Here is a 24,715-nt window from a genome sequence, read left to right as displayed (position 1 = left end):
TATTTTAAATATCTTTCCTGTTCCAAATGTACAAGGATGTTTGGTCTCTAATGAAAAACTGAATCCAGGTCATTCCTCAGAATTAGAATCCAAGGACAGTGCCAGAGAAACACATGTTGGTACAGTGAATTGTTTTGTTCTGAAAGCAGGCATTGACTTTTCTTGGGGGAGCAGGAGAAACAGGATGTGGGCAATCTTATCTAGTCCCCCTTCTGGATGGGCTGAAATGATTAGCTTTGAGAAGGCAAGGACAGGTGGAGGGACAGTGCCGAGCTGGGGGTGGGCTGAGAGGTCACAGAACTGCAGGTGGAGTCTTGGGTGGAGCTGACCCTACTGGGGCTGTCCTGCAGGAGCCAGGCCTTTTCTGCATCCTGACGTTGGGCAGTGGGGACCATCTGAGGAAGCAGATTTCATTTATGGGGTCCCTCCTTCCATCCTTGCCCTGCTCTGTGGGAAGTCGTCCTGCCAACTGATTTTAAAGGGCTCTTTAGCTAGCTGTTGCCAACCTTATAGGGATGAGTCGCATGGGACATTGTTTTTCACTGCCTGGGGTGACTGGCAGTTTGAAGGGGACCTCTGACCTCCTTGTAGCATCTGGGACCTTGTGGAGACCATACCAGTGCAATCCCTGCTTAGCTCATCGTAGAGCAAAGAGCCAGCACCCTGATAGCCCTAGGGTGGCTGGCCAAGGATGGCATGGGGACAATACCCAGACCCCTTTAGCCACCAGCCCCTGGCCTGTGCCTTCCAATCCATTAGCCATCACTTGTGCTCCTTTCCAAGATGCATAACTTGCAAGTAGTAGCAAGGAGCGGTGTCCAGACGCCGATCTGGATTTGACAGCAGAAATGATCTCGTGTCGCCATTGTCTGAATCTGATTTTCGCTGGTGATGTCTTGTGGATCTTTGTGGTGGTGGTGGTGACGGTGACGGTTATTGATGCTGCCAGTTTCTCCAAAAGCGATGGAGCCTCAGGTCACGTGGCTGTCCGCGTAGGCATTCCTCAGCTGCGCTCAGCCAAGTCCCTTGGGGAGCATTGAGCTGTGGAATTGTCAGAAACCCACATCCAGGCTTGTGTATAACTTTGCATTGGGAGAAGGTAGACAGGAGAGCAGGGCATGTGCGTGAGCGAGACCTGGCTGCTTTCACCTCTCGGCCACTTCTGGTGGGGAGGAGGTTTTAGCCGACTCTCATAAACTGGAGCCATGCTCTGCAGGCTAACAGAGCTGAGTTTCAGGCTTTGGGGTTGCCAGAAGGCTAATTGTGCAGAGTCCCCAGAGCTGGAGGAAATCATGTGCTAGGGCTGGGGGCTGTGCCACCTGTGCCACCCGCTCTGGAGATGGCTTGCTGGGCCCAGCCTGCGCTCCACTGTTCTGCATTCTCATCAGCGGCCTCTAGGGGCCTCCCTTCTCCCCATTGTTCCCTTGCTGCAAACCGCATGCACCAGCGATCATGGCTGACCTGTGACTCCTTGACTCCAAGATACCCAGACCAAAGAAGCTGCTGTTCTTAGCAAGATGTGCACTGCATTCCACAGACAGGAGGAGTCGGAGAGGCAGGGGCTTGCCTTTACAGCCTCACAGACAGCAGCCAGCCAACGCCCCGAGTCCCAGAGCAGCTTACCCTGTGCATGCATCTGAGGATATCAGAGAACAAAGTGCCCGACTCTTTCCTACCTGGGGCAGGACCTGGAACTTGGAAAGGCTTCCTGTGCTAGGCTTGGTCAGCTCTGGGCCAGGTCCCAGGGCAAGCTGCTGCTGAGGTTAGGTGTGCATAGCAGCCTCTGGAGTGAGCTTTGCCTCAGCTGACCCAGGCCACAGGATGGAAACCAGGAGTCCATGGCTGCTCTGGAAGAAACCGGTCTCCTGGAAAGACCCCCCGTATCTCCCTCCAAGACCGCGTGGCCTGCTTCTTGGACTCTGCTGTTGTGTCATGGTAGGGACCCTGCCCAGCCCTAGCCCTGAGCACCGCCTCCCCGGGCTGCAGCTTGGTCCCTGCTCTTCATCTTTTTGTCCAAACAGTTCCCGAGTTCTTCACTCCACCCCTTCCAGGACTTCAGGTCAGAGAGCTCAGAGAGAACCATTGCTTGGGGTCCAAGGCCTCCTCATAAGGAGCCCTGCAGGATGGTGGAGCCCCAGCCAGCGTGAATCAAACAAGGGAACGACCCTGGGGCCTCCAAGCTCTTCACCTGGGACCTGCCTCAGGCAGCCATTGTTTGAGGGCCTCCTGGGCGTGGCCCTCACTCTCTGCCACCAGTACTCCCTGTTCGCACCACTGGGCTTTTTGGACTCCCATGTTTCCAGATGTTTACCTCTGCCTTTGGATTGACTACATTTGACACCTGGGCAGTCTTATGGCCTCTGATCTCTGTTTAGGGAGAGAGCTGGGTAGAAAGGAGGCCTTGGCTCTGGGTGGAGGCGTATATAGGGCTCGTCCCCCTGCCCCCACCATGCCTGCTTTCAAAGACACATCCAGTTTGAAGGCTGGCCCACACCAAGCCACCTCAGCACCCAGTTTATGGGAAATTCAGGCCTTGCCTGCAACTCTCACCTAACTGCCATTGACCCCCTGACTCGCTGGCTCATTGAAGCCCAGGCATGGGGGTCCCTGCGGTCTGAATTCTTTGCCTAAAGATGACCAGCATTTAACCAACTGAAGGGATGGCCCAAAGGCCTGTAGCTTCATGAAGCTGCAATCTGGGAGAGGATAAGGACCTGGTTGTCAGGCCAGGGGAGCATATGCATGAGCATATCCCTGGCCAGTGCCCACCAGGGGGCGGCCTTCTTGTGGCCTGACCCACCTGCTCCGGAACCAGAGGAGACGCAAATCATCTTTGGTTTTGCCCTACAGCAAAGTGAAGGCAGGCCTGCCAACAGGCTGTCTGTCTCCTAGGAGGTTGTGTGGGACATTCTCATTCAGTTAAATTCAGAGATACTGACTGCAGGCAAGGTGTGCCGAACCTGGGAACAGGAGGGGGAAGCTTCACTTTTTGTCTGAGCTTTTCTCTGGGCTGTGGGAGGGGCATCCATTTCCAGGGTGGGGGAGGAAGTACCAAATGCATTGTAGTTCCACTGGTTACATCTCACTTGTTTCTAATAAAGGAAGCAGCTGAACCAAACCTCTCTGCCCTTGCATTCCTGGGGTCCGCAGGTGGCAGTGGAACAGATGGGAGCCCCTGGCCTGGGCTGGAGCACCCTCTCGGGTGGCAGTGGAGCCCCCAAGGAAAGCCACTCCTGACTGTTCCACAGAGGCAGCTACTTTACTTTGGTAAGGTTCTCCTTTCAGGGCAGAATTGGCTCTTGTCCCCTGACTTCTCCCATCTGCCAGCTAGGAGTCTGTACTGACCCAGGTTTGTTCCATGTAAGAGGAGCAGTTGGGCCCTGGGCCAACATCAGGGCACCTTGGCAGAGGAGCCAGTCCCCAGCTTCCGCTGCTGGGAGCAAAGCACCCCCTCAGCCCAGAGCAGCAGTGGCTCCTGTGGGGGTTTGGGGGGTGCCCAGGCACTGGCCTATCCTGCTTGTCCAGGTGCCACATCTCCAGCGGCCAGTGGCCGGGTGATTCTATGGAGCCACCGGGGGTGCTTTTTAACACTGCTGGTCACCAGGTCCCGCTACACACCTACTGTACCAGTTTTCCAAGGAAGGGCCCCAGTTACCGAATTTAGACTCCCAATTTTCCCCCACCCCCATTCTTTCCCTCTGGCTGGTGCCTCTGAGCCCCTTGGCAGGGGACCTGGGCTGCACCTGAGAGGACACAGGACCTACCCCAGGGTCATCTGTGAGGCGCCTCCCAGAGCACTCGAGGCCCCTCCTAAACCCATCCCTGTGTCTTCCACACACACCCACAGCAGGTCACTCTAGCCCCTGAGGGCTCAGGCCTTTGTTCTCCCCTTAGACCTGGGCTGAGAACACAGCCCTGTAGGTGGCCATCCAGGGACCTCCGGAGTAACAACTGACTTCTTTGCTTCCACCTCCCATAATCCATTCCCATCAATTTTCCTACACTGAAGACTTGCCCTTTCAAGGCTGACTTCCCTGCTTTGGACCTCTCACTCAGCAGGAAACACTTCCTTGGGCTTTACCAAACCAAAGAAGAGAAGCAGGAGCGGGGGCTGAGCCCAGAGTCTAGTGCTCACCTGACGTGGGACCCTCAGTGCAGGTCCTGACCAGAGCTGGCCCTCGGGAAACAGGGCAACTCCCTAACTGCTCCATGTACATCGTAAATGGACTCAGCTTTGCTGTGCTCCCTCCTCGGGCCTGCGTTTTGGCTGCCAGGTGTCCTGACAACCCTGAGAACCAGGTGTCCAGGCTGCCTGGCCCATTCCTTTGTGGTTCCTGCGTGGAGAGGCTTCTGAGCCCATTCAGAATGTAAGCATCCCCTTTCAGACACTTGAATTCATCAGAACCAAAGTCCACTCTCAGCATGAACAGAGAGCAGGGGGAGGATCTCACTTCTTGCATCAGGTGTTAGGTTGCAGGAAGGTGAGATTGCCCAGCCCCGGGGTTCCTTGGGACGCATTCAAGCCCCAGCCCAGCGCCATCCCCAAGCCAAGAACTGTCTTCAAACTCTGTCCTGGTTCAGTGTTGGTGCTTTTGCCTGATGGAACCCAAAATGTCAGGGCACCATTCAAACGAACAAGAGGTAGTGGAAAGGGAGGTGGGTGGGGGTTGGGGTGACTGGGTGATGGGCACTGAGGGGGGCACTTGACAGGATGAGCACTGGCTGATAAGCTATATGTTGGCAAATTGAACTCCAATTATAAATAGATAAGATAGATTAGATAGGTAGATAAATAGTCCCCTTTCTGGCAGGTTTTCTCTGGATCCTGCCATCTGGTGTCTCGGCACATTCTCCCAGCCACTCCAGGCAGCCCCGAGTAGCGGGATGGTTTCCAGGCCATCATCTAAAAGGCTGGTTGCTTGGTGGAAGGAGAGCCCCAAGTCTCTGGGATTCATCTACTGAACGGACAGGGGCCTCAAATGCAGCTGAACCCAGAAAGCGTGGGCCTGTCAGCTCCCTCAGTCAGTCTGTCCCATCCTCTTAGGGCCATAACAGTTCTTCCCTGGCAAAAGTGCCCCCCCCACCGGCCAGCTCCCCATTCAAGGCCCTTCATGGTGGAGATGGGGGCAGGGGGTGCCTATGAGTTGGTGTCCCCACAGTCTTGTGATGCTGGAAGCAGCTCAGAGCCAAGAGGAGGGGTCAGGCTATTTTGAGCTGGGGCCTCTCCTGTTGCCCTCCCACCTGTACCATCTCCCTGGCTGGCTTAAATCCAAGCCCTGCTGGGGGAGGGGGCCCAAGGGACTCTGCCCTCATCCCTCCTCAGGGTCCTATGGGTATGACCTCAGGTGCTCAGCGTACAGCAGTAGTAAACTTGTTTCTTTATTTTTTAAAATCGATAATCTCCTGTCCTCTTCAGGTCCCTTCTATGACACAAGTGAAAACCTACTCGTAGGCTTCCTGGGAAAGGCAGCCCAAAGTCGAGCTCCAGTGGGGAGCCCAGGAAAGCCTGGCAAGGGGAGGGCCCTGGGGGGTGGCTAATAATACCTGGGGTGGGGGAGGGGGCAAGGAAGGGGCTGAACTACTCTGGGGATGGCGGCTGGGATGCCCCCCTAGGGGGCAAAGAAGAGCTAAAGGCTCAGGTTTCCTCCCCAAATCTGGCAGCCACAGGCCTGGCTCTTCATGAGCCGGGAGGAGGGAGCCAGCCAAGAATCCGAGGAGCTGGGGCCATCTCAAGGCTCTGGGGTCATAGGGCAAAGCGGCGGCCCATTCTCAAGAGGGACCAAGGCAGCCCCTAGCGCTCCACTGGGGCCAGAGAGTGGAGTGGGCAAAGCAAGCAGGCTGGAGGGGCTAGTCCTCCCTGCACCCCCCCACTCCTGAGGAGAACAGAGCCTCTGCCACAGGAGGCAGGCTGGCACCCAAGGGGCCCCAGCGTGGGTCGTCCCACCCTCAGAAGCGCTGGATGCGGATGTGGACGAAGAGCGTGGCTGGTGACAGTGAGGCGCCGTCCTTGGAAAGCAGGTGGATGTGGCGGTACCCTGTGGGGAGGGGAGCCACGTGTCCAGTTCTCTGCCCACCCCAACTCCCAACCCTTCAGGGCCAGGGCCGTGGGGGCACAGACCACCTCCCACCTCAGGGCTCGGCTCGGGGCAAGCTCTCAGAGGACATCCAGGGCCCAGGTGAACAGGGCTTGGCGGCCCAGAACCCCTCCCTTTCCATCCACACCCACCTTGCTTCAGGCTATTGAGGGGCAGCGTAAACTGGCCCACGAAGTCGTTGGGGGAGGTGGTGTCGTAATCTTCCACCACGAAGCGGACCAGCACCAGCTCAGGAGCCCGCAGCTGGAACTGCAGGGTCTGCCCCCAGCGCGGGTTGAAGCCTAGGGTGCAGGCAGGGCAGTCAGGAGCCTGCTGGCCCCAAGCACCCCCACTGCCACCAGCACATCCACCCACCATTGTTGAGCACATAGTTGGTCTCCTTTCGAGCACAGTCTGCAGGCACCCCGTGGATCTCAACGCGTACCAGGGGATCCACGATGGAGTTTGGCTTCTCAGTGTTCAGCTTGGGCAGCTGCTGTGCAGTCAGCACCTGCGGGGGACAAGGAAGGGGAGCTGCAGTCTGGCCCCTCTGCTCAGGTAGGAAGCCGCCAGCCCTCCCCCACACCTCAGGCCGCCCCCAGGCCACTGCTGTCTGGCGCCCTGCCAGGGAGGACCTCGCTGGGACTAGCTGCGACCCCAGGGTGACCCCAGGGTAGGGCTGGTCCAGGCTGCTGACCTGGATGGTGAGAGTAGTTCTGGGAGGTCCGGGACACTCGGGGTCAAAAGTGGTGTCTGGCTGCCGTAGGCAGGCGGGTTTCAGGATGTAGCCGCATTGCCCATTGACAAGAAAGCGCCCGGCATTGAGGTCCATCTCGTAGCCAGGTGTCTGGAAGTTCAAAGCCACTGTGGACATAGCAGGGTCAGAGCAGGGGCTCTTAGCAGCCCTCCTCTCGCTGCTCAGTTTCAGGTCTCACTGCCCACCCCCACCGGGCTTGGGGGGCGGGCATCATGGCAGCCAAGGGACCCAGCCCCCACTATCACCTGCACTTTATCCCTGGTATCCCTCGAGGCCAGAGGGTGGGGCAGGTCTGGGCCAGAGTTGGGCCCAAGGAAGGCTGGGGTTTCCATATCTGCCCTCAAAGGGACCATATTCCCCCCTACCTTTGCTCCTTTGTTGGGGCTCAGCGTCCCTCCAGAGCCCACTTTTGTCAGTGTTGATTCAGTGGGACTCCCAGGGGAGGGTGTGTGTGCACACCTCTGTGTGTCAGGGGGCATTAGGGAGTGGGGTGTGTGCATGTCTGTGTGTGTCAGAGGGCACATGGGAGTAGAGGTTTTGAGCTTTCGCCTTCATAAAAAAATGGGACGCTGGGGCGCCTGGGTGGTTGAGCGTCTACCTTTGGCTCAAGGTGTGATCCCAGGATCCTGGGATCGAGTCCCACATCAGGCTCCCCACAGGGAGCCTGCTTCTCCCTCTGCCTGTATCTTTGCCTCTCTCTATGTGTCTCTCATGAATAAAAAAAATCTTTAAAAAAAAATGGGAGACTTTCACACTGTCAGGAAGAAATGAGTCTGATTTGTTTTCCCACCTATTTTCCCAACAACTATTTTAATAAGTGCTATTACCAAGAAAACACATTTTTCCACCTTCCAGAAAACTATACGGCCCCATCACTGCCCGGGGCCTCCCATGGGTCCCTGGAGGCCGCCCCCACGCGCAGCACCCTGCCTGCTCTGTGCTCCTGCCCCCACTCACCTAGCTGACAGCCAGAGTTCCACATCTCCTGGGGGCTGTAGTTGGCCGAGTTCATCCGAAGCCCCAGGGGGTAGACTCGGGTCAGCTGGCGGGCATTGTGCCTGACAAAGCTGTTCCCTGGGGGAGAGTTGGGGCCCCGGGGGTGTCCTTTATCCAGTGCCCAGCCTGTAACTTCCTCTACCTCAACTCCAGGAACAAGCTGGGAACAGAGGCTGAACTCCCTCTGCCCCAGGGCTGAGAGGACCTTCTGGAGAAGGCTCTGGAAGCCCAGAGAGGGTCAAGAACCCCCTTCCACACCCCAGCACTGCATATCCCCCCTATCTCCAGGCCTGGAACAGGGGCCCCAGGCAGACATCCAGCGCTCATCCCGCATGCACTCCTCCAACTGTGCTGCGGGTTCCCAGGACTCTTCCTGCATGTCATGCCTCCAGGCCTTCGTCCAACCTGTTCCTCCAGCCTGGAAACCCCTTCCCCTTCTTCACCTGGCTGCTTCCACCCTATGCTTTGCTCTGGGGTCTTTATAGGCATCACCTGCTCCAAAATCCTTCCCTGATCTCACCCCCTCTGCGGGGGCTCCCCTGGACCCCCCAACGGCCCACTGATCACCCTGCACCATCACTCCCGTCTACGCCTGGCCCTGCCACTAGGCTTGAGTCCAGCAAAGGCAGGCAGCAGCCCCCCTCCTCCCAGGGCCCTCTTCCCTCCATCCATGCCGGCCCGGTGCTAGGCACGCACTGGGCACTCACTCCCTGAGCCCCAATCTGGAGGCCTCCTGACCCTTTACTGGCCCCAAAGTCCTGTCAGTCTCCTTTCCAGACCAACTTCAGGTTACAGCCCCTCCAGGCATCCAGGGTGCCTCCTGCCCCCCATGTCCCCACTCCTACCTGCCTCTCGGATGAGCTTCTTGGCCTTGCGCTCATTGAGGGAGCTGACCTGGCAGGGCTGGGGCGGGACCGGGGTGGGGCGCAGGGTCCGCAGGCGGGTGGCACAGCAGTACACGGCCAGGGCCGACAGCTCAGGGGAGATCTGCTTGGCCTGGGAGATGAGCCGCAGTGAGGGTCACTGGCTCCAGCCCTGCCCCACGTAGCTCCTTCCTGCCCAAGGGTCCCACTCACCCGCCGCCTCTGTTCTGTGGCCTCTGGCTCCTCTTCCTCCTCTTCCTCTTCCTCCTCCTGGTCGGATAGAATTCGACCATCCTCGCTCCGAGCAGCCGGCAGCTTCTTCCCCTTCACCAGAACCCGGCCCTTCAGCTGCTGTCGGGGCCCACAGACAGGGAAAGATTATGCCCTCCTGCCCCTGGGTCAGTCATACAGCCACCAGACGTGAGGGGCTGACTGGGGGGAGCCGGGAAGGACACACAAAGATGCGTGATGTTTCTAATAGAAAAGAATGGACACCTGGGTGGCTCAGTGGTTGAACGTCTGCCTTTGGCTCAGGTTGTGATCCCCAGAGGGAGAAGCAGACCCCCCATGGGGAGCCCGATACAGAACTCCATCCCAGGACCCTGGGATCACACCCTGAGCCAAAGGCAGACGCTCAACCACTGAGTAACCCAGGTGCCCCCAGCTCAATTTTTTTAAAAAAGAAAGAAACCACACACAAACACACACACACACACACACACACACACACACACACACACACACACACACAGGTGAATCAACATTCTCTGCATATTTGGATTGAGAGTAGGAGAGTTTTCTCAAGGAACCAGAAAAACACAACCGTCCTGAGGAGGCAGATAAAACATTCTGGGGTTTAGGAGGAAAAATCACCCCAGGCCAGAGAGCTGAGGAAGCTTCTAAGGCTACAGGAAGAGGTGGTTTACACTGAGCTAGAGGTCTAAGCAGGTGGCGCTTGCCAAGTGCAGATGGCTGGGAAGGGAGCTTCAGATAGAGAAGAATGTCCCAACCTTGGAGGTGGGAATGTCTGAGTTTGCAGGGACTCTGTACGCAGGGAGGCAGAGCAGGGAGGTTAGGGTGAGGGCACGGAAGGCCCAGAATAGGGTGGGATGAGTCTAGTCAAGTCTGGTGGGTAGGAAAGAGACAAGACCCTGGGGGGAGGGGGGCAGATGTCAAATGAACGCTGGAGCAGGGGGAGACTGAGGCAGAGAGAGGGAAGGGGTCCTGACCTGTGGAGGTGGCATAGCAGGGGTGGATGGTGGACTGCAGCCAGATCCTCCCCCCACCAGGCTGAGTCTAGGGCATTCATTACCTCTGGGGATGGCAACTCCTCAGGGTTCTGGGCATCCAGCGCTTGTGTCACCAGCGTATCTCCCAGGATGGTTCGAAGGTGGCGGGCCATGACAGCCTGTTGCTCCAGCCCACAGTGGTTCTCGAGGGACAGGATGACAGGGTATGGGGACAACTGAGGGGGAAGGGCAACAGCTCAGAACCACTTCCCTCTCCCCCTACGAGGACCCTCACTGTACCTGGCCCCCAACCCTCTTCAGGACAGGCAGGCAAAGGCACTCTGGGGAGCTGAGTAGGTGGGATATACTCTGGGGCAGGTGTGTCTGTAGGGGGACACAGGTCAGATCTGGGGTCTGGAAAAGGGTCTGGAAAAGGTGGAATGTCTGGGAAGCTGAGGACAGCTGCAGGTTTCTCCTGGACATTTTGTGATTTTAATGTAGTTACTAAACATGAGGATGGAGGAAGAGGGCCTCTCACTCAGCTTTCTTCTACCCCATTGGCCAGTTGCCCCAGCAGCACTTGGTGAGTGATTCTCTGGGCAGGGGGTCCTAGAAGCTCACAGTGAAGGCGTGGTCACGCACGGCCTGGACCACGTCTCGGAAGAGGATCTTGGAGGTGAGGGTGTGGCCGTGATAGATGATGGGCTCCCCTCCTGGGCCCTCCCAGCAGTCCAGCTCCACACAGCGGCATCCCTGGGCAAAGGCCCTGCAGAGACAGGTGGGCAGGCAATATGTCCATCATGTGGGAGCCACAGAGCACAGCAAGGGACAGGGTGAGCCAGGAAGCCACACCTCCTCTTTCCTTCCCCCCCTCAGGAAGCCCACAGTGAGATCTGAGCTCTATAGCTCCCCAAGCTGGGTTCCCAGGTGTGCTCACCCCTACCATCCCCCGCTGCAGTACCTAACATAGGCTTCGGTGCTACTGGGCCCCCCGATCTGAGAGTCAGTCAGATAGGTGTTGTGTGAGGAGGAGATGAAGTAGTGGGAGAGGGGCTGGTCCATGTCCTGGAACACGGATGTGTGGGCCGGGTCCAGGGCAGCCCCTTCAGGTGACAACAGGTACATCATGAAGCCATCCAGTGTCATCAGCTCATGCTGCTTGGCTGCAAGGATGAGCAAAAGAGAGCATCAGGCCACAGGGAGGACCCTCACGTCTGGCCCCACAGGCCCTCAAAACAAACTTCACTCAGCTAGTAATAAAGAGCACCTATCTACTGACTAGATTCTACATAAGTTATACCATTTATTTTTTTTAAGATTATTTATTTATTTATTCATAGAGAGAGAGGCAGAGACACAGGCAGAGGGAGAAGCAGGCTCCATGCAGGGAGCCCGACGTGGGACTCGATCCCGGGTCTCCAGTATCATGCCCTAGGCTGCAGGTGGCGCTAAACTGCTGCGCCACCAGGGCTGCCCCCATTTATTTTTTTAAAGATTCTTTTAAAAGCTTATTAATTGGGCAGCCCGGATGGCACAGTGGTTTAGCGCAGCCCAGGGTGTGATCCTGGAGACCCCGGATCCAGTCCCACATTGGGCTCCCTGCATGGAGCCTGCTTCTCCCTCTGCCTGTGTCTCTGCCTCTCTCTCTCTCTCTCATGAATAAATAAATAAAACCTTAAAAAAAAAAAAGCTTATTTATTTGGGACACCTGGGTGGCTCAGTGGTTGAGCATCTGCCTTTGGCTCAGGGTGTGATCCCGGGATCCCAGAATCGAGTCCCACATCGGGCTCCCTGCATGGTGCCTGCTTCTCCCTCTGCCTGTGTCTCTCTCTCTCTCTCTGTCTCATGAATAAATAAAGAAAATCTTTTTAAAAATTATTTATTTGAGGGGGATCCCTGGGTGGCTCAGCAGTTTGGCCCCTGCCTTCAGCCCAGGGTGTGGTCCTGGGGTCCCGGGATCAAGTCCCACATCGGGCTCCCTGCATGGGGCCTGCTTCTCCCTCTGCCTCTCTCTCTCTCTCTCTCTCTCTCTCTCTCTCTCTCATGAATAAATAAATAAAATCTTTAAAAAAATTATTTGAGGGAGGGATCCCTGGGTGGCGCAGCGGTTTGGCGCCTGCCTTTGGCCCAGGGCGCGATCCTGGAGACCCGGGATCGAATCCCACATCGGGCTCCCGGTGCATGGAGCCTGCTTCTCCCTCTGCCTGTGTCTCTGCCTCTCTCTCTCTCTCTCTCTGTGACTATCATAAATAAATTTAAAAAAAAAAAGATTTAAAAAAAATTATTTGAGGGAGAGAGAGAGAGAGAGAGAGAGAGAGAGGGAGAGAAGCAGGGGGGGAGGGGCAGAGGGAGAAGCCAACTCCCTGCTGAGCAGGAAGCCTGATGTGGGACTTAATCCCAGGACTCTGGGATCATGACCTGAGCCAAAGGCAGATGTTTAACCAACTGAGCCACCCAGGCACCCACCATTTTTTTTTAAGATTTTATTTATTTATTCATGAGAGACACACAGAGAGAGAAAGGCAGAGACACAGGCAGAGGGAGAGGCAGGCTCCCTGCAGGGAGCCTGATGTGGGACTCGATCCTGGGACTGCAGGATCACGCCCTGGGCTGAAGGCAGGTGCTAAACCACTGAGCCACCCAGGGATTCCCCCATTTATTTTTTTAAAGTGATCTCTACACCAAACTTGGGGTTTGAACTCATGACCCCAAGATCAGGAGTTGCATGCTTTAACCAACTGAGCCAGCTAGGCACCCCCATAAGTCATGCCCATTTAATCTTCAACCAAACCCTGTGAGGAAGATACTATATGTTATGCCACGTTCCAGATGTGGCAGCTGAGTCTCCCAGAGGCAAGGTAACCCGCCCAAGATGGCACCCACAGCCAGAAATTGAAGAGCCCACTTAGCTGAAAACCCAGATCTGTCAGATGTCCAGACAGGGTGGTGTCCAGCCCAACCCCATCTGTGAGACCCCCACCTGTCTCGTTGAGTTCATAGGTGTGGATGAGCTGCTGGGCGTGGGCCAGCGTGGCGCCGTCCTCGCCCTGGTCCTCCAGGAACTCCAGCAGCTCCGGGGCGCTCAGCACGCGGTCCTCGCCCGAGTACCGGTGGAAGATCTCCTCCAGCTCGGGGCGTTTCAACAACCGCCGCAGAAACTCCTCAATCTCAGCACCCTCCAGCCGCTCATTGTTGGAGTGGTCACACTCCTGGAAGGCACAGGGAGAAGCTCAGGGAAGGAGAACACCCTGGGAAAGCCGGCCCGTACCGACACACCTGTCATCTACCACGCTGGGCAGGCAGGTGTCCCGCACCTGTACGGACACACCTGTCATCTACCACGCTGGCAGGCAGGTGTCCCGCACCTGTACGGACACACCTGTCATCTACCACGCTGGGCAGGCAGGTGCCCCGCACCTGTACGGACACACCTGTCATCTACCAGTCTACGCAGGCAGGTGTCTCGCACAGGTAGAGAAACTGGGAGCTAGCGAGGCTCTGGGTGTCGCTCAAGCTCACACAGCTGGTAAACTGCGGGCGGGGATTCTAGGGGAGGTCTCTTGGATTCAGTGCCTGTCGCTCTGTACTATGACCTACCCCCCAAAAATCAAGATGTGGGAGGAAAAACAGTGACCCAGGGGCAGGACGAGCCATAATTCCTCCTCCCACGTAGGGTCCTTCCATCCCTAAATTCACACCAGGGGTCAATGAGTAACAAATAATCGAACACGCAGAGCAGTCCGGGTGCAGCTGCCGGCCCAGGTGAACAGGCTCCCGGCCCTGCCTGAGGGTGAGGACGGATGCTCTGGGGCGCACTCCCATCCTGGCCCAGCGCCCTCCGGGGAGTGTCAACGGCTACCCAGGCCCAGATGAGGCCGACCGCAGGCGGAGGCCTCCACCCACCAAGGCTGGCGGTGAGGACGGATGCGGGTGACTCGGGTCAGAGTGGGGGTGGGAGCCCACCTTGAAGAGGCGGTAGGCGTACATGTCATTCATGTCCACGTTGACCATTCTGAGCAGGCTCTTGATCTCCTTGAAGCTCATCTTGCTGTCCTGGTCCGAGTCGGCCCGGTGCAGGTAGGCGTGGATCCAGGTGTGGGCGCTCAGGAAATACCGGCGACAGGCTGGGCACGGCCGCCCCCCCCAGGTGCCTGCGGGGACGCCCGACCTCGGGGCTATACCTCCCCCCGCCCGCGGCCTCCAGGGCCCGGGGTCCCCAGACACCCCAGGCCGCGGCGCCCCCCTCCGCCCTGAAGACCAGGGGCTCTGGCTCGGCCCGCGGGCCCCCAGGACGGCCCCCGCACCCCGGCGCCCCGCCAGGATATTGGTCGAGGCGCTCGCGCTGGCTCATGGCGTCGAGGCGCGCGCGCAGCTTGGCCAGACCGCGCACCCAGCGCTGCGCCTCCTCGGCCGTGGCGGCCGCCAGGTCCAGGTTCTTGCGGCGGCCCCGGAAGGCGATGGTGAGGCAGCGCGCCGGCGGGAAGGCGCCCCCGAAGCGCCGCAGCCCCTCGGACTGGTGGCCCTCGCGGACCGCCTCAATGTGCTGCACGAAGACTGGGGCGGGGGGGGGGGCAGGCGCGGCCGGGTCAGGGCCGAGGGACCGCGTCGCTGCCCCCCCCCCCCGGCCGCTGTCCCCCCGCCCCCCGCCCCGCCCCCCTCCCCGGCTCACAGATGTGCTGCGACGGCGCGCGCGGGATGCGCCGCTGGAACCACACGCTCAGGCCGTCCTCCTGCAGCCGGTACAGCCGCTCCTTCTGCCACGTCCGCGAGCGGATCTTGCGGAGCCGGGAGCCCCGCAGCATGGCGCGCACGTCCTCGTCCTCCGTCAGGCCTGCGGGCGGCGGGAGGCGGGAGGCGGCGGGGCGTCGGGGCGGGCCTGGCCCCGCGCCCTCCGCCCTCCTCCCAGCTGGCAGCCGCCTTGCCCTACAAGCCCTCGCAGGCCGCTGGGGACGCGACCGACCGCAGTACTGGGTCTGGCCTTGGGCTCTTCTGCCCCAAGGCCCCGGTTGGTGTGTCCCGCCAGGCCCCCCTGGGGAGGTGCCAGTACCTCTTTTCCGGGGAGCAGGAGGCCCTCCAAACAGAGCAACCCCTTAGGCAGCGCCTGGGACTCAGGCCTCTCTAAAGGTCCCCCTCTCTGCCACTCCCATCCTGGTCTCCAGACTTCAACCAGAATCTGTCGCCAACAGCCTTTTCCCTTGATGTGAAGCCCTGACATCAAGAAGGTAGTCTCACTATCTAACCTAAATCTCTCTTGCTGCAACCCAAGCTCCTCACCTCTGCTTTCCCCAAGACAAAGACAATAGAGGCCACTCCGGCTCCAGGGTCACAGGCCACGAACCCCGGGACCAGCCCTGCCAAGGCCAGCCTGTGGCTGACATCCAGGTGTCCTGTCTGTGTCCAGCTGAAAGCATGGTCTCCTGTGACACTTGGCACTCACCCTTGCCCAGCCACTGTCACAATCCCATGTAACCCCACATGTGCTTCCAGCTGCCCACCTTCCTTAAGAAGAAGAAATGCTTACAAAACCTCTACCACACGCCAGCCCCTACTCATGAATGAACACAGGAGAGGACAGAATGCCACGGCTACCAAGTGGTGGAAGGGGACTTCAAACCCTGGAGGTCAGGTCCCAGCACCCCTGCCCACAGCCACCAAACTGAATCCCTCTGCTCCTCTGTCCCTCCTCCTTGCTGTCATGGTCAGGGTGCAGGTGGGGAGTGCAGAATTTAAATTCAGGGGCCCTCGGGGCAGCCTGGGTGGCTCAGCGGTTTAGCACAGCCTTTGGCCCAGGGCGTGATCCTGGGGACCCAGGTTCGAGTCCCGTGTCAGGCTCCCTGCATGGAGCCTCCTTCTCCCTCTGCCTGTGTCTCTGACTCTCCCTCTCTGTGTCTCTCATGAATAAATAGATAAAACCTTTTTTAAAAAAATTAATAAATTCAGGGGCCCAGGGAGGCAAATCCCAACACTGTCACTTCTGAGTTACACAGCCTTGGTGGCAGTAATCCATGACTGCTCTGAGCCTCATGTTCTCTGTGCACACAGTGCAGACACCACAGTTGTCCCTGTGGCAAAATCCAAACTTCAGTCAAGATGTCACCCATCCTGAGGGTGCCACATCCTGCTCTCATTTGTCTTGTAAGAGGTCAATACCAAAGGTTTCTGAGCCAGGGGACAACAGGAAGAGTGGGAACCTGGCAAACTGAAACTGGAGGGTCCATGCCCTTTGGAAGGAGCGGGGCAGCCAGGAGTGGATGAGGGCAGCCCAGAGTCTCTAGAGAACAGGAAGCTGGATTTGTATGTGAAGCCTCTGGATTTTTCAATGTTGGCAACTAAATCAAATTGAAACAAAAAGCCCCTAAAACACTACTGTGTGGGCCAAATGAAACAGGACAATGGGTGTATCTTCCTCCCTTTATTTTAACAAGCCCCCAGTACTGGGTTTGGCTTTAGGCTTTGTGCCCCCAAGGCCCCTGTTTGTTGTAAACTCTCACCTATGGAACCAAGTCTAAATCCCTGGGCCGCTTTTTCTCACTCTCTCTAGGAGCCTTTGTAGGATACTTCCTGTTTCTCTTCCTCACACAGAACTCCTTCAAGGATCAGCTCAGACACCATCTCCTCCAGGAAGCCTTCCTTGATTTGTCCTCAGATGGGCATTCTCCCTCCCTGGTCACCAACAGCACTTTTTATTTTAAAACAAACACCCCACCTAAATTGTAATTTCGGTGAACTTTAATAAGTCCAAGGACAGGGACAGAGTCTTATATCCATAGTTCAGGGCTTATCCCAGACCCAGGCTCACAGCCAGTGTTTTCTGAAATGGGAGGACGAGCCATGTCGGCAGATGTACTGACAAGTGGGGAACTAAGCTCATTCTACCGCCAGCCAGCCCTTCCCGATCTGTCCTTTCCTTACGGGCCAGGATTTCTAAACCCTGGCTGTGATCGGAATTACCTGGAGGAGGTTGCAAAACCCACAGCCCAGAGATTCTTGTCCAGCAGGTGTGGGTTGGGACTTGGGTTTCTATGTTTAAAAACCTACCCTGTGACTCTGAGGGTGATTGTGATTGAGAATCAGGTTCTTAGGACGAGGGGAGAAACCTGCCATCTGGAGGAGCCTATGGTCCTCGTTGGGGCTTGCCTGTGGCCCTAATGGCTCCAAAGGGTCTCTCAGGATTCAGACTGGCCTCTTGGGTCAGTGCCAATCAGTGCTCCCTAGCTAGGAAGTGGAGGTGGAATCCTCCTCTCTCCAAACAAGAGGCTAGAACGCGGCACGCACCAGGCCAAGAAACTCAGGAGACCCTTAGCCCTCTGCACTCACACGCCCATGTGTGGGCAACTTCTGAATCCCCTCAGCCTGAGAAGCAGTGAACTGGGGGGCGGGTAGGACATTGGGGGGACCTGTAGTGCCATCACAACTGAGCCCACCCCTTCTCCACCTCTTCAGCCATAGGAAAGGAACTCCTCATTCCCGTGACAACCATGCTCTGCAACTGGGGCCACCTCCCCTGACCCCGCCAGCCCTCTAATGCCAAGCCCGTGGTTGGGGAGGGTTGGGAGAGGGGGGGCTGGTGAATGACTAAGGCCGGAAGTGGAGGTGAGTCACCGAGGGCCTGCTTTGTCCAGAGTCTTCTACAAACAGGACATGGACACAGGGAGACTAAACTTCTGATGGGCCCTCTGCTGGGACAGGTTCCCATGTTGAGGGCCGCCCCTTCACACACACACACACACACACACACACACACACACACACACACACACGCTCCCCAGGAGCCTGGTGAGGGAAAGGCTGACAGTCCAGTCTGCCTGCCCAACCAGCACGGGCCTCAGGATGGCGCTGCTCCTTAGACCACACTGCCTCCCAACCACACTCACAGTGGAGAAGCCAAACGGAATGAGAGTTCAATGCCAGGCTGAGCCAGGTGCTGAGTCCCTGGGCAGGTAACACTATTTCCCCATTGCTTGAGCTTCTGAGCCCTCGGGGATCGAAGGGATTAGGGTTCCAGACAGGAAGGGCGGGGCCCACAGAGGTAAAGGGGTGAGGTCAGGAGGATGTGCTGGAAGGCCCCTGGCTCTCTGCCCTGGCACCCAGTAAACATTTATAGGTCCTGTCAGGGCCCAAACCCACAGATGCTTCCTCAGCTTCATTCCTCCCTGCTTGGAGCAGGTGTACAAGCTGCCTCTTGTGGGTTCCATGGGTATCTATCTAAGCATCTCTGCCTAGGCAGCCCCGGTGGCTCAGTGGTTTAGCGCTGACTTCGGCCCAGGGCCTGATCCTGGAGACCCAGGATTGAGTCCTACGTCGGGCTCCCTGCATGGAGCCTGCTTCTCCCTCTGCCTGTGTGTGTGTGTCTCTCTCTCTGTTTTCATGAATAAATAAATAAAATCTTTAAAAAAAAATTTGAAAAATAAACATCTCTGCCTGGAACCTGGAACTGGGCTGGGCCAGTATCATGGCCACCTTGACTGACCAGAGAGGAAACAGTCATAAAGCCACAGCAGTAGGGCAGCCCGGGTGGCTCAGCGGTTTAGCGCCGCCTTCGGCCCAGGGCCTGATCCTGGAGATCCGGGATCGAGTCCCACATCGGGCTCCCTGCATGGAGCCTGCTTCTCCCTCTGCCTGTGTCTCTGCCTCTGTGTGTGTGTGTGTGTCTCTCATGAATAAATAAATAAAATCTTAAAAAAAAAAAACCACAGCAGTAAAAATGAGGATGAACAATAGGCAAAAGATAGAAACAACCCTAATGTCCAGCAACAGATGAATGGAGAAGTAAAAGGTGGTATAGACATACAGTGGAATATTATTCAGCTGCAAAGGGAATGAACCCTGGCAGCACTGTGAAATAAGCCAGTCATAAAAGGACAGATATTGTAAGATCCCATTTACACACGATGTCTAGAATAGTCAAATTCATAAAGACTCATTATATGTCACATATATCTCAATAAAAAAAAAATTCAGAGGCAGAGTGTAATTAGAGGTTACCAGGGCCCCAGGGCGGGGAGGAAGGGGAAAATGACTGGTTAATGGCAGAGGGGTTTTTGTTGTTTGTTTAGGGTAATGGAAAAGTTCGGGGACTAGCACAACATTGTGAATGTGTAACAGTGTGAATATAATTAATGCCACTGAATTAGCCACTTCGAAATGGTGAAAATGGCTAGTTTTATGATATATATTTTCACTGCTAATTAAAAAGTAACATAATATGCCAGAAACCACTGTATGCTTTAAATGAGTGAACTGTATGATGTGTGAATTAATATCTCAATAAAGTGATACAAGAGGCACAGAGCAGCTAACTTATCCAGGGTCCTGGGTCTGTAGGTGGTGGATCTAGAATGCACTGAGAGTTGGAGGGTGCCTAAGCCCCCAAAGGGCTGTGTGTGGCTCCAATGAGCTAATGCCAAGGTGCACTCCATATAGGGCCTGGCCCACAGTGGGCACTCACTAAATTACAATAAAGGGAAGGGAGGCGGTGGCCCGGGAGGGAAGAAGGACCCAGGCATGTTCCCATACGTCCTCCTCAGCCATGGTCTCCAGCTGGGCCCTTGTCCAGCCCAGATCAGTGCTGTCAGCTGGGACTCAGACACCTCCTCTAGGCCAAATGCTTATCTCAGCCTCCAGAGACTGGCCAGGGGGAGGTGAGGAATGGACACCTCCCAGTTTCCCAACTATCACCTTTCAGCCTGGGCGGTTTGGTCTGTGTGTGGTCTGAGGCCCGAGCAGCTCCGTATTGGCAGCCAAGGCCAAGGGCAGGAGACTGTTCAGTGATAGAGCTGGAAGGGGTCATGGGAAAGAAGCCTGATCCATCTCTGATCCTCAACCCCCCATCTCCACCCTTTTCCATAGATGGGCCACTGGAATTATGAGAGGGTAGGTTGTGTGTATTGACAATAGTGTGGGTCACCCAAAACAAGGAAGGACACAGGGGCCATGTAGGGGGTGGGCAGAAGCCAGAGCTGGCCAGTGGTGGGAGGTGAGGGTGGGTGGGCTATGTGGTTACAGGGAGTGTAGACAAGAGGGGTAATATGTAGGCATATTACTTTCATAGCAGGGCATGAGAGTGGGAAGTCTCGAGCAAGGGTGTGTGTCGGGGTGAGTGTGCATATAGGGTGTGTGTGCTGGTGTGTGTGTGTGTGTGTGTGTGTGCACGCATGTGTGGATGTGTGCTTGCACCAGTGCACGCTCAGGAAGGGCACACGGGGCTCCAGCAGGAATGTGAGACATGCAGGGAACAGCAACAGCCGACAGCTTCATGCCAAGTGGGGGAGGAGAGGGAGAGAAGCTTTTCCTGATGGTTCTGGGAGGGAACACACAATGGTAAGGGGTCCCAAACGCTGTCCCACCCTAATCCTCTGGCCAGCAGGCAGCCCCAGCTCTTCGGGTACCCAGCATATCCCCCTTGCCTGGGCAGGCCGCCACACCCAGGGCGAGGGCCCAGTGGAGCTCAGCGCCAGACTCCATAACATTCCTCGGAGAGTCAACAAAGTCAGGAAAGGCAGGCAGTGCGTCCCCTGTCCCTGGCCAGACACAGTGTGACAAAGGTGGCAGCACCCTTCCTGGCAGGGCCAGAACAGGTATGAAGCCTATTTGGGGGCAGAGGTCGTAGGAGAGGGCCTCCCCAGAGCTGAAGAAGGAGGAGAGGCCAGGGAAGCCACAAGGCATGACAGCCTAACCACAAGGCCTAGCTAGAACGGCTGTCTAGGTCTCCCTGCCGCCAGGCCAGGCACCTGCCAGGATCCCCACCTGCCAACTCCACACGCGGCAGCCCCACTCACCCTGCAGGAGACATCCTGGGCAGGCCATAGGGAGAGCCCTCTTGCCCCCGGGGCACTTGGTGCTGAGTGCAGGCCGGGAGGAAAGGGAACAGGATTGTGCCCACTCAGGGCTCTGCTCACTGGGAGGATTAGGGGCAGGGCGGAGCATCAGGGGCACAGGCAACGCCAGGGGCTCTGGGGAAACAGGCTTGTCAGATAAAATTCAGGATGCCCACTTCAATTCAAATTTCAGATAGTCTTAGACTATCTTTTAGTCTAAGTCTGTCCCAAGTGATTTGTTGTTTATTTGAAACTCACGTTTAACGGGGCATCCTGTATTTTTATTCGGCAAGTGAATAATTCGGTGAGGACACCCCTAGAGGCTGGCAGGCCCTCTGTGGGGGAGAGGAGGAGCCGGCCATGGCCAGGCACACATCACCCACTCACTCGTTGTGATATGAGCTCGGACCCTGGGCCAGACGCCTGGCTTCAGACCTTCTCTCGGCTCCTTCCCAGGGTTGAACCTCTCTGAATCTCAGTTTCTCATTTGTAAAATGAGGCTAATGGTACCATATACCTCATACAATCGTGAGCATTAAATGAGCCAATGCGTGAAAAGCCCTCGCTCACTCGTTGTAGCGTGTTATAAAGGTGATAATTAGTATTCATTAGTTCTGGCAAAAAAGAGCCATCATTGAAACCTAGGATTTGGCGGCTGCCTCTTAGCCCTGTGGGCCCCGGGGCTGGTGGCTTCATCCTGACTAGGGGATCTGTGCTGTGAGGACCGCAGCAAACCTTCTCCTCCAGGGAGCCCAGGATTAGGTGGGTTCCCCCTGCAGCAAGCTCAGCGGCTATGTCTGGCCCGGCAGGTGCTCATGGAGCTCTAGCTCTCTCCAGCTGATCCCTGGCTTCCTGGGGACATGCCACCCTGGGGGAAGGGACAGGAGAAGAGCCCCAGGCTCCGCACATGACTTGCTTGCACTCTGCGGGAGTGGTGTTCCTCCCTCCCTCGTGGTCCCAGTTCCTCCACCACCCACCCACCCACCCAGGATGGCCCGGAAAAGCCCTTTCTTTTCTGTGAGTCCCTCTGAGCCTTTGATCTCTAAGCCACTCCTTGCCCAAGCCTCTTGACCAGACCAGAAATAAGATCTGTTCTGTTAGCCTAAGGGGTGTGGCCATGGCCATGACCGGGGGCAGCCCTGAGAGCCATCTGCAGAGGAGCTCTGGCTGCTGTGGTCGGGGAAGCTACCTGGGTGGTGGGCCCCAGGACACCTGGGTTTGGTCTCTGCCCCGTTGCTGGAGTCAGGGAGGCCTGGGGAAGGGGCATTCCCCAGAGACCGGACATTCCTTTCTTGGCAGTCATTCAGCAGGACAGCGCAGCAGTGGGGAGGACAGCCCAGGTGACATTCTGACACCCACATAGGTCGTGACAGTGTCACTACGATGGGGTGCCTTGAGCTCCCATGGAGCTTAATCATTCAGGGCAGTTGAGCCCTGGGCTCAGTTGTAATTATTGGTCTACAAGTGTCTCCTGCTAGTAAACTGTGTGCTCCCTGAGGGCAAAGTGCTGTGTTATTCATCTCCGTATCCCCAGCCCTTGGCACAGCGCAATGGCACACTGATAGGGCCAAGCAGATGTGTTTGGAATGAAGAAGTAAGCAGGTATGCAGGGGCATCATCCCAGCCCTCCCACAGCATCCGCCACCCCTGCAGTGGCTGACTCCAGGGACTGCTTCTCTGGCCCCACATCAGCCCTGGGAAGACAATGGCACCTCAACTCCACATGGCCATCCTCCTCTTCCCAAGGCACCAGCACTGCTCAGCCCAGAGAATGACACTGCCATCCACCAGAGACACCTTTCAGAGCTCACCAACTATGGAGTCTAGCCCAGGCCGCCTCCTAGGGAGTTCTAGAATTCAACTCAGCTGCACTGGCCCGAGTCTGAGCACCACCATAGCTTGACCATCTCAGTCCTCGGTCTCCCTCTTATGGTTCTCCCTGATTCACCCTTGCCTTCATCCAATGTGCCCCTAGTCTGTACGAGCCCTGCCTCCCTCCTCTTGCCAGAGACCCTCTGGGACTCCTGCTGCCCTCCAGGGCAAGTCTATAACTCAATAAGGAGGGACCTTGAGAATCTGGCCCCCACCTGGTCTCTTTCCAGTCTCCGGCTGGCTCTGGGGTGCAGCCAGGACCCTCGCTGGCTCCCCAGCAACTGACTTGTCCCCTCCCTTCCTAGTATTGTTTCTTTGCTTCATTGCCTGATCTCCCTGTTGAAGCCTCTACTCTCTGAAGGGCCAGAACCTTGCTGAATCCCAGGACAGAGCCTACTAGAGAGAGGCACGCAATAAATGTCCGCTGAATGCATGAATGATTGGAGGGTAGGGTAGAGATCATGTGTCTTATGGCTTCTTAAGGAGAGTGCAAGGCTCAGCGCTCAGAACAAAGAGCTCAATCAATTTAGATCAAATGAATGACAGGAGATAGAAGAAATAAGGGGGACGGGGGTGGGGGGTGGCGGTGATCAACAAGACTGGCGATCGGCACCCCTGAATTCTGCCCCAAGATTCACACTGGTTTCCTGGACAGCCCTGCCCTGTCCCCCCAGCCCCACACCCCACCTTTCCATCATTAACTATTTACCAGCAGCAGTTCCAATACCCCACTTCGGTTTCATGGTACAGTACATTTTATAAAATACTCGCACACACTCTCCAGCCCCTCCCCCCCATTCAAGCCACTCAACCAGCCAGTCCGTCACACTTTGCCCAGGCTCTGAAAGGGTACCAGCGGCAGTGTGGCCGGGCACAGCCTCCGTGCCAGCCTTTGCCCTTAACTAGCTGTGTGGGCACTGACAAAATCTTTAACTTCTCTGGGTCAGTTTCTCCATCTGTGAAATGGGAATGATACCAGGTACCTCTCAGGAGAGTGACGAAGACAGAGTGATGCCACCTATGCTAACTATCCAGTGAGGTGGGTCTCTGGGAGATCCTTAATAAGCCACGCTACATTCCTTCCCTGGTCACTTCCCCCACACCTGAGACGGGAACTCTGCCTTTTTGACTCCAAGGACACTATTCTCACCAATTCGACCTGTCCTACCAGTGCTGTGTGGCTGCTGCAACCCCTGTGGAGGCTTCAGGGCTGGAGGCCCGCCTCTTCCACCGCTCCCCTGCCCCCTAAGGGCGGCCCAGAACGCAGGATGCCCGGGGGCGCCCGCAGAGCCTGGAAGGCACGCGGGGCTGGGGAGGCTGGGGAGGGACACCCCGAGCCTGTCTCTGCCACTCTATTCGCCTGGTCCTCGGGGACCCCAATCCGCGCCCCCGCGCCCCGTCGGCGCCTCCTGGTGGGGAGCAAAGGCCACCCGCGGGCCTCGGTCGGCCCGGGAACGTCGGGGGACCTCAGGTGTGACCCGCAGCCCTACGGTGCTGCATTCTGAGCCTCGCCAGCCTCCGCACACCCCCCGGCGGCCCGGGGAGCCCTCGACGGCGCCCACCCCGAACCGCCCCCGCCCGTCACTGACCCATCTTCTTCAGCGCCCGCAGCCCGGGCCTCCTGCTGCCGCCGTCCGGGGGCGCGAGCGCGACGGGCGTCGCGACCTGGGCGGGCCCCGGGGGCTCCTCGGGCCGGCGGCGGCGGCTCCTCCAGCGGCCGCACAGCATGGCTCGGCGGGGCCGGGGCCGGCCCGGGGTCTGCGCGCGGGGCCGGGGCAGCGGGGTCACCGCTCCGGCCCGGCCCCGGCTCTGCGCGCGGTTCCGAGCCAGAAACTTAGCGGCGCCGGGAGGGAGTCGGGAGGGGAGGTGTCGGGAGCTGGGACGGAGGGAGGGACGAGGTCGGGAGAAGGAGGGACGGGGAGGCAGAGGGCGGGGCCGAGGACGGCGCGGTGGGAGGTGCGAGGCGGTGGCTGGGGCCGGGCGCTGACCCCAGGCCGGGAGGTGGGCCCTGGGCGAGGTGTGGGAAGGGAAGGGGTCGCCTCGCGTCCCCCCAGGCCTCCGCGGCCGCCCCCCGCTCATGAGTCCGCCTCCTCGTCCTCGCAGCGGT

General features: G+C 57.5%; 1 protein-coding gene across 4 annotated transcripts; it reads right to left on the bottom strand.

Annotated features, from left to right (window-relative positions):
- Positions 1-5,366: 5,366 nt before the first annotated feature.
- Positions 5,367-24,687, bottom strand: PLCD3 (phospholipase C delta 3). 4 transcript variants are annotated; one of them, XM_041725591.1, is made up of 15 exons: positions 24,198-24,687; positions 14,589-14,750; positions 14,245-14,473; positions 13,883-14,012; positions 12,900-13,128; positions 10,881-11,082; positions 10,541-10,685; positions 10,003-10,155; positions 8,904-9,041; positions 8,673-8,823; positions 7,789-7,905; positions 6,772-6,938; positions 6,450-6,585; positions 6,227-6,376; positions 5,367-6,035 (listed from the first exon to the last, which is right to left on the bottom strand). In XM_041725591.1, exons 1-15 carry the CDS (start codon positions 24,685-24,687, stop codon positions 5,947-5,949), a joined length of 2,688 nt encoding a protein of 895 aa, XP_041581525.1. In that variant the 3' UTR covers positions 5,367-5,946. The 4 variants fall into 4 exon arrangements, with proteins under 4 accessions (XP_041581525.1, XP_041581527.1, XP_041581528.1 ...); XM_041725593.1 differs by lacking the exon at positions 24,198-24,687 and adding an exon at positions 20,698-21,131; XM_041725594.1 differs by lacking the exon at positions 24,198-24,687 and adding an exon at positions 14,967-15,468.
- Positions 24,688-24,715: the final 28 nt, after the last annotated feature.

Source organism: Vulpes lagopus, chromosome 12 (assembly GCF_018345385.1).
Source record: "Vulpes lagopus strain Blue_001 chromosome 12, ASM1834538v1, whole genome shotgun sequence".
NCBI classification, from domain to species: Eukaryota; Metazoa; Chordata; class Mammalia; order Carnivora; family Canidae; genus Vulpes; species Vulpes lagopus.
The sequence above is the reverse complement of the archived record's forward strand: the minus strand, read 5'-3'. Positions and strand labels throughout refer to the sequence as shown.

What these genes read in the sequence shown, in the direction of transcription:
- PLCD3 (XM_041725591.1), bottom strand. Translation starts at nt 24,687, where the DNA reads ATGAGCGGGGGGCGGCCGCGGAGGCCTGGGGGGACGCGAGGCGACCCC. An exon ending in CTATGAACTCAACGAGACAG is followed by an intron (nt 11,083 to 12,899) that starts GTGGGGGTCTCA and finishes TCATCCTTGCAG; the next exon opens with CCAAGCAGCATGAGCTGATG. An exon ending in CAACTATGTGCTCAACAATG is followed by an intron (nt 6,377 to 6,449) that starts GTGGGTGGATGT and finishes CCTGCACCCTAG; the next exon opens with GCTTCAACCCGCGCTGGGGG.